This window comes from Arvicanthis niloticus, unplaced genomic scaffold (assembly GCF_011762505.2).
Source record: "Arvicanthis niloticus isolate mArvNil1 unplaced genomic scaffold, mArvNil1.pat.X pat_scaffold_65_arrow_ctg1, whole genome shotgun sequence".
Classification (NCBI taxonomy): domain Eukaryota; kingdom Metazoa; phylum Chordata; class Mammalia; order Rodentia; family Muridae; genus Arvicanthis; species Arvicanthis niloticus.
The window spans coordinates 431,520-440,356 of record NW_023046273.1 but is presented as its reverse complement, the minus strand read 5'-3'; the positions used below and the strand labels follow the sequence as shown (position 1 = coordinate 440,356).

The following is an 8,837-nucleotide window of genomic DNA, read 5'->3' as shown; positions in this document are numbered from 1 at the left end:
TGAGACCCTGTCTGTAAAAAAAAAACAGAGAGGGCTGGGCAGTGGTGGCACATGCCTTTAATCCAGCACTTGAGAGGCAGAGCAGGTGGATTCTGAGTTCGAGGCCAGCCTGGTCTACAGAGTGAGTTCCAGGACAGCCAGGGCTACACAGAGACACCCTGTCTCAAAATACTAAAAAAGAGAACAAGGAAGGAAGGAAGAAAAGAAAGCTATTTATTAGCAAGGGCAGGGAGGGGAGAGAAAGAACTTGTGACAAGCCTGTAGAATTTTCTTTGTTTACCCCTTCCCAGGGTAGACCATTTGGGAGACTATCCACAGCTCTTGACGGCTGTAGTCAAGAAGATCCCATTAATTACTGCAAAAGGTAAGACCGTACCTCATGTGCATTTGTTAAACTATAAATCACTTGGGGTGTTACCATGATTGTAACTTTTAGCCAGACATTTGCAGGAGTCTTGGATTCACGGTATCTTGGTTGCATCCAGTTAGACTTAGGGTACAGACAGTGCTAGTAGCAAACCAGAGACCTGTATGCTAAGCAGATGCTTCACTACTCAACTCCTTTACCTGAGCCCCTCACTTAGTCTTTATCACTTATTTCTTATATTTGTGTATGTAAATGATAATGTTAAGTATACATTAGACATAGTGTGCCACCCCCACTGTCTGCTGTGGGTGCTTTACATACACATTTCATTAGCCACGGCTTCTGTGTAATAGCTTGTCCCAGTTCACAGCTCACAGTCAAGGACATGCCAGTGATACCAGGTTAATTAACTCACACAGCTCTGGGTGACAAGGCAGGTACACATCCAGCCCTATAAGACCAGTAATCTTTCTCTAAGATTTAAACTGATACACTGTTTGGAAATGTGCAGTTTTCAGACCCAGTAATAGTCTGCTGTGTTGTGGCCCTGGTTAGTGGGATGCAATGGCTGATGCCTTATCTGAGTTGTTCTGATGGTAAAGGTTGAATAGACAGCCTTACTAAGGGTGATTTGCTCATGGACAAGATGACCATGAGAGGGCACAGGATGGTGTGCAGCAGGCTCCTGCCGTGTGCATAGCGTGGGCAGGAGACGGTAGGCTGACCACCTTGCTGATTTGTTTCCGCCTATAGCAGCAGAGAAATTGCTGAGCCTTGTGGTACAAAGCTCATATTGCCAGCTCTTTGGAAGGATCATGGAGAACTATGCTAGTTTAAGCCCTGCCTAGGCAACTTAGTAAGACCCCCGTCTCAAGTTTTTAAAAGTATAAACAAGAGGGCTTGGGATGAAGTTGTAGAGGAGAGCACTGATCTAGCGTGTGCAGGGTCCTGGCTAGATCTCCAGCGTTGACTTTTAAATAAAATACTAGCTCCTTTTCTCATTTTGGGAATCATTTTGAGGTAGTTAAAAATATACTTTCATGATGGTTTCCCATCTTAGCGAAAAAGATGAGTCCACACTTGCCCTGTGTGTGCGTGCACATGCACTTGCTCTCTCCTCCCTTCTCTGTCTTACATAAATACTAAGAATGTTAAAGCTAGAACTGGGCAGTTCAAGACCCATCTGTACAGTTTACAGGGAAGGACACTGAAGCCTGAAGTGCTATGGCTTACCCAGGGCTACTTAGTGAGCTGGTGGCAGGGCCAAGCCCCTCGTTTACTTCTGTTGCATCTTTCATCTGTTGCCTTTATTCATCATGGAGATGTGTTGTTCAGTGAGAATATGTCACACAAAGAAAGTGGGGACCCAGTAAGATGGCTCAGTGGGTAAAAGCTCTTGATCTGCAAGAAACCTGCATCAAACTCCAGACTGCAGAGCCAAGCATGTTGGCACATCTCTTTAACACCAGCACTCAGAAAGCATAGGTTGGCAGATCTTAAAGTTGAGCCAGCCTTGACTACTAATGGACCTGTCTCAAAAATCCTCCAAATATAAAATTAATCAGTTAATAACCAGAAAAAATTGATATTACAATAGCACATGCATCTATAATGCTGGTGCATCTTTACCAGGAGATGAGAGGCAGCCACAAGATAACTGGCCAGGAACTTGTGGTCAGCCAGCCTCAGAACCCACAACTTAGCAGACAGACATGGGCATTAAATATGAGTCTCAGTAAGGTGGAAGAAGAGAACTAACCCTCAGGAGTTATTTCTTACTTTTATGTGGAATGCAACCCTCACTTGCACACACATATTACTTCTGCAGAATAATAAAATTTTCTGTTTTACAAAAGCAAATCAAGGAACTTGGAAATGTAACAATAAACAACATTTAGTCTAAACGATAACTTTTATTCAGAGTTTGCAGTTCTCTGTTCTAGGTGATGATGCAAGCTGTTTTTCTGCAAAGTCTTTGGAGCAGTATTATGGCTGGAACATTGGAAAAGGAGAGCTGCTGAGGTAAGTCTGTTTTCTGGCTGGATCTGCAGGCCACTACTGAAAGTCAGACAGCACAGTGGAGGCAGACATTTGTGTGCTCTTCCTGTATGAAAAAAGGAGGCAAACTTGCAGTGTCTTCTTTGTTTCTCAGTCAGAAGCTTCATTCTTCTGGATCCCAGATGCCTTTTGAAAGGCTTGTTCCCCTGTACCAGTAAAACATCTTGTATTTTCTTTGAAAACTTTATATATTTTGTGGTTGAAGAGTTGGCTCAGCAGCAAGATGGCTGCTATCACAGAGGACTCAGGTTCATTCCCCAGCCCCAGTGGCAGTTCACAGCAGTCTGTAATTCCATTTCCAAGGGACCCAGTGCCCTCTTTTGGCCACTTCAGACACAGAGGCATGCAGATGGTACACACACACACACACACACACACACACACAAATTTCTTCAATTTGTAAATTTCAAAAAATATTGAATTCAGAGTTTTACAGAGGACTTATAACAGTATTGCCAAACACAGTTGACTCACGAGAGAAGAAAGTGTGCCATGTAGCTCGGCAGCCCTGGAAGCCAGCTTTACTGAATTTGGTTTGGGAAAATGAGAAGTTGGTTCATGACCAGGTGAAAAGCCTTAAATGCACACCTAGAAGTTTCTATTTTATTTTGTAAACATTAAGACCAATAGTAACTCTTTTTATTACATGTAAAATTCTTACTGTATATGTGTGCGTGTGCACACACACGCATTTTCACACACATGCCACTGCATACTTGTGAAGGCTGGAGGACATGAGGAATCAGTTCTCCTATCATGAGATTCCTGCAAATCAGCTCATTTGCCTTGGTGGCAGGCAGCTCACCCCCGAGCCATCTCACTGTCCCAGAAGCAGCTCTCACATTCCTCCCTTTGTTGCTAGAGAGTAATAGAATCTGATTTTTTAGTTTTTTGGTTTATTTCACCGCACAGCTATTGATTTTAAGTTCAAGGATCTAATTTGGATCAAATCCTGTTTAAGTGGCAAAGAGCAATGACAGTCCGAAAAGTGCTACAGGAAATCCTGGAGAAGAATCCCAGATTCCACCACCTGACACCCCTCAAGACCAAGCACATTGCTCACTGGTGCCGCTGCCACGGTTACACCCCACCAGACCCCGAGAGCCTGCGACACGATGGAGCCTCCATTGAGGATGTGCTTACCCAGATTGACAGTGAGCCAGGTAGGCGCTGACAGGCTGTCCCGGTTTGAGCAAGTTTGCCCACTTCCAGCCCTACAGAACACTTGCCTTCAGCGCTCTTCCCTTCAGTTAGGCGTGAGGGAGAGCTGCTCTAGATGACAAGACCCTTTCTTTTTACCATGACACTCCAGACAACACAGCACTTCAGAACTGTTTATACTCATGTTTCAGGCATTGTACCCCAGCCAGGAGTGATTATTTTCCTGCCATCTGGTAGGCATGCATTGTTCTCATGGGAGTGTCCTCCCTGAGTTACTTTGAAGACTCCAAACCACCTCTCTTTCCCTTGCTGTGTGACCTTAGGAACCCTAGTAGGTGGGTCTGGCCTACTACCATCAACATAGGCTAGTGTCTTATGGATGTTACTGTACCCCCAAGCCTGGGGAGGCTGTTGGGGGCACATGAGAACAATCAACAGTGTTGTAGGAAATACAGTAAAGAAACAGACGACTGCTGATGAATTAAATTAGGGGCATGAAAGCATCTGGCTGTGCCTTAAAGAATAAGAAGGATTCAGCCATTGTTCACATAGACGTCAGAATGCTCCGGCCCATCTAGGGAAGTCTTATTTTCTGCAGAAATCTTCCTGGGAGCCTAGTACTCAGTGGTCTTTTCTCTCATTTCCTGTGGCATGTAGTATCCATGCTGAGAGGGTTTGTTGGCTTCTAGAGCTATGTCCTTGGAGAACAGAGACCAGGTGATCATCTCCAAGTTTCACTGGTGCTCTCTATATAGCACGGAGTCAGAAGAGCAGGCAGCAGCCAGGAGTTGCTGAGCCACCACCTTTGTGTTGCTCAGAGGAGCCTACCTTGTACCTGGCCTGGATTTCATGTCCTTTGTAAAAGCGTATGGGCATGACTTTATTGTCCTGACACTCTACAACCCATTGAAGGCTGTGTGCATTACCATGGCAACAGTGAGACAGGAATTTTTTTTTTAAAGTGAGAAGTCTCAAGTAGCCCAGGCTTCCCTGGAGCTCACTGTGTAGTTGCAGATGAACTTATACATCTGATCCTCCTGCCTCCGCCTCCCCAAGTGCCACACCTAGTTGATACAGTGCTGGAATCAAACCCAGGCCTTCCTGATCCCAGGGACTCCTACTTGCTTGGCAAGTGCTCTCACCACCTGAGCGACATCCCCAGCTTGAATGGAAATCTTTTTTAAAAAATGAAAAAAAATCAATTTAATGATTCAGAAAGTCGGGCAGTGGCCCAGTTTTCCAGGACTGGAGTCGATTGTGTACTGTGTCTTTGGTCTTAATGGCAGATAGTAATACATTGGAATAGGACACTTGTCTGCTTTTCTACTTTATGAGGCACTGGTTCTCATGAGAGATCCATAGAAAGGTTAGCTCCCTGCAGACTCTGCCTTCCTCAGCCTGGGGTGCTTGTCTGTCCTCACCTCAGCTGTCACAGACTGCTTCCTCTTATCTAGAGTGCCTGTCGTCCTTCTCCATGGCTGATGACCTCTGCCGGAAGCTGGAGGATCTGCAGCAGTTTCCAGAAAAGGGAGCCTGAGAGTGAGGAAGAAGTGGATATCCTCAGCCTGTCAGAGCCACTGAAGACAAACATTAAAAGGAGCAGGAAGAAAAGCAGGAAGAAATGAGGTTCTACCTGCCACCAACCCCAGGCTCTGGATTCGTTGGTGACATCACTCAGAAGGTGGGAGGTTAAGGCTGTGGTACTGTCAGGTCACAGACCACACCTTCTGCCTCATGAGCTTAGACACCAGTCTGCCCAGCTGACATGTGATTGGCTTTTACCCATAACTTAGGTGTGTTCCCACTCTCCCATGTAAAAAGGTTGTGTTGGCTACAGAGTAGAGGAGGGTCGTCACAAAGACTTTGCTCCTGGTTTTTTTCTCATCTGCTTCAGAAGTACTTCTTCTTTTTGAGGCATATTGTGATGTTTTCAGGTCATACTTGAATGAGCCGTCCCCATCCATCCCATATTGTCAACTCCCCGACCCCTGCCTGCCAAAGCCTGTGTTCCCTTGTTACTTGGGAGAGAGCTATCCAAACCTGATGCTAGCCAGCAGCTCTTTAGCATGAGCCTCTGCTAGCTCTCAGGATCCAAGGGCAAAGGCAGTGTTCCGCCCCCACCCACACCTGCAGGGTGCACACTGGAAGTGGGACGGTGAGTTTCCCAAGGGCTTTGCTTTGCGTCTTGTAAAAATGGCCCTGGAGTCTTGATTTTAGGCCTTCCAAAATATTGCTTATATATTATGAATTCTTGGGAGATTCCATTGGTTCATGATGAGATATTTGGGGATAAAAGCATGATTACATATAGTCCAGAGTGGTTGGAGAGCCCTTCTTGCAGCCAGGGGCCCGTGTGTACCAGAGAAGTTCACTCGATTGGGAAAAGGCTTGCTTCTATTGCTGATGGGACAAAGGGCCTTCTTCTGCTCTTCCAGATCGGGATCACCCTGCAGCCTGTGGCACTGCACAGGAACATGTATGCCTCAGTCGTAGAGGACATGATCTTAAAGGTAGGTACCTGGTAGCACTGTGACCAAGGCTGGCCAGTGTGGATTCTAGGTCCTTGTGAGGAAGGGACAGGAGGGGAACAGAGAGGATGACTTTCAAGTCCCTTGTCTCACTTAGGTTTTATGTTTCCTCTTCTGTTTTCTTTTTCCTACTTAAAGTACATGAAGTTGTGTTCTGTCTAAGAATTGAGGGTTTATTGTGCTGAGGATAGAACCCAGGGTCTCATACATTCCAGGCAGGTAGGCGGTCTGCCATGGAGTCCCCTGGCTGCCACCTCTATCCTTATGTCTATGAAGAAGTATCCTACTGTGAAAAGTGTCTGCTCTTCTGATAGATAGGGAGAAAACACAGCCATGGCTTTCCCCGGCTTCCCACAGCAGAAACAGCCACAACTGTCCTGTCCCTGGGCAAGGGGTTAAGGAAGATACGGCTTCCATGCCGAGCTTGCTTCTTACCTCAGCTCTTCTTTTCTATTTTGCATCCCTCCGCAAGGGAGGCTTCGGGAGCAGCCCTCACTCACAACCTGCTTTCCTTAGAAACTGTCCAGTTAATAAAAACCCTTAGTCCAGTTTATAATATACCTACATCATGACCTCTAAACAAACAAAGTTCAATTGTTCTTGAGAACTTTGTAATATTTCGTTGGCAGTTATTTCAGAAGTTCGGTAAAGAACGAGGTTGGCTGCATCTCTCCCACTAGTGAGCAGGCGGTTCTTCTGTCAACACCAGTCTTCTATTGTAGGCCACGGAGCAGCTGGTGAGTGACATCCTGAGACAGGCACTGGCGGTTGGATACCAGACAGCATCTCCCAACAGGTACTGGTGCTGATAGTGGAGGCTGAGTGGGTCAGTTACTCTTGAAGATGTTCGTTTTACCCATATGTCAGTGCAGGGCGAGATAGAGTAGGCTGTACTTGAGACGTTAGAGCCTGACAGACTTGGGGATCTATTCTGTAGTTCTGAGGGAGCCTCTTGACTTGAAAGCCTGGCTGTGCCCTCCTAGCTAGTACTTCATAGACCTGCAGGTCTGTTGTATCACAGGGTAGAGCAGGCAGCAGGCTCTCACATTAAAGACAGTATGGTTCATGTGGCAGATTCTAGGGTCGAGATTGAGAAATACTACCTAAGGTGTGTGTCACTGCTGACACACTCTTCCTCTAAGAAACTGGGAAACTAAGCTCTGAAAGGGAGTTGTCTCTACTGCCCTAACTACAGGTCCTATAGTCAGACTCCTTTCATCGCTGTGGACCCTTGGGCTCACTGCACCCCTCTCCTGAGCAGTCAACTGTTGAGTGGGATGCAGTTCCCAGCCTTCTAAGAGATGCAGCTCACATCCTTTTTTCCCTCTTACTCAAAACAGTACTCTTCCTACTATGTGGAAGGCTGCCTTGACACTGTAATATAGTACCCTCAGGTCAGGGGCCCCCAAATGAGGATATTAGGTCAGATATACACAGATAACACAGAGGTCTTGAGTAAATGAGGAGGGGAGGAGGAAGAGGTGTTAGTAGCAGTAGTTGAAGAAGTTGGAGTAAAAATTTCCAGGCCTCACCCTGCTTGAAAAGGAGGAGGAGCCATGCTTTCTATGTTCCTGACTGGAGATATGGCAGACTGGGTGATTTGAATGAGAGCATGTAACATCACTCTTGGCTGGCCTCCCATCCTCTGAGATAAGTGATGGATCTATATCTTTATGGTGCTTTGAAACAAACTTCAGTCTGCTAAGACTTAGATGCACACCATTCTCTTCTGTCTGCAACCTCTTTTTTTCTGTCAGCTAATAATTGGCCAGCATGGCATCCTCATTCCTTTGACCAGAAAGTAAGATTTGAGTCCTGGGTAGGACTACAGATGGAGAAGAATTCATGAAAAGTGTGAGAGGCTGGCTTCAAGCCTTTGCTGTCACCTCCTTCTATAAGAGACGGCCCCTTCAGTATAGTAACTGACTAAATTATTTCTGAATGCATTTGACAAATTGCACCTAATTATACTTTTGGATTTGTTTTGTTTTGTTTGGTTTTGTTGGACTAGGATTCCCAAAGAAATCACAGTGAGTAATATTCATCAGGCCGTTTGCAACATTCCTTTTCTGGATTTTCTCACGAACAAACACATGGGGAGACTGAACAAAGATCAGTGACTGCAGTGAGGAGATCCCCGAAAGGCGGGATGGAAGCTGTGTCTGCACTGTGCAAACTGTGACCCTTGTGCTTGGGGAAAGTTGGTGTTCTCTGTTGGAATGCCATGGCTGCCAAACCATTCCTTCCATCTAACTGCGTGTTACACAAGGGCATCGAGTCCCAGGAGCCCCCCTTTTAAGACAGAGTTGTTTCCAGTTCTGGAAGGAAGCTGAATGGACACAGTTCTGTCAGTTTGCATTTCTTTACTCCCACAAGGCTCTGCAGAGTCTTGGTGTGAGGCAACCTGTTCTTTGTCTACGCATACACAGGGTGCTTGCCCCCTCTTTGGAGTGTGCTTGGATTCACCTGAGGCCTGCTTTTCAGAAGGCAAAAATAAGCCCAGCATACTGGGCTGGGGAACTCAGAACAGAGCAAGCAAGTACCTTCTCCCACCTTGCTTCAGCATAGAAGGGCTACACTCTTGGCCAGTGTGAGTCAGCTACAGAGGGGGCAATACACCATGTGGCAAACCCAAGGCCAAGGAGGCTGCACTGAGACTGTCACAACAATGTTAAGGGGTCCAAGCAGAGTTCAGAAGGCATCAGGCCTGTGCCCGTGTAACC

The 8,837-nt window shown here is 46.2% G+C and overlaps 1 protein-coding gene and 1 long non-coding RNA gene across 2 annotated transcripts; both read left to right on the top strand.

Moving 5' to 3' along the window:
* The first annotated feature begins 315 nt into the window (after positions 1–315).
* On the top strand, positions 316–5,123 carry LOC117702292 (YEATS domain-containing protein 2-like). The gene is made up of 4 exons (XM_076706420.1): positions 316–364; positions 2,311–2,389; positions 3,387–3,588; positions 5,041–5,123. The coding sequence occupies exons 3-4, from the start codon at positions 3,399–3,401 to the stop codon at positions 5,121–5,123; spliced, it is 273 nt and encodes a 90-aa protein (XP_076562535.1). The 5' UTR covers positions 316–364; positions 2,311–2,389; positions 3,387–3,398.
* Positions 5,124–6,018: 895 nt separating this feature from the next.
* LOC143433785 (uncharacterized) lies at positions 6,019–8,424 on the top strand. Its single transcript, XR_013070372.1, has 3 exons — positions 6,019–6,096; positions 6,837–6,910; positions 8,126–8,424. It is a non-coding gene; the product is annotated as an uncharacterized LOC143433785 (long non-coding RNA).
* The last annotated feature ends 413 nt before the right edge of the window (positions 8,425–8,837 follow it).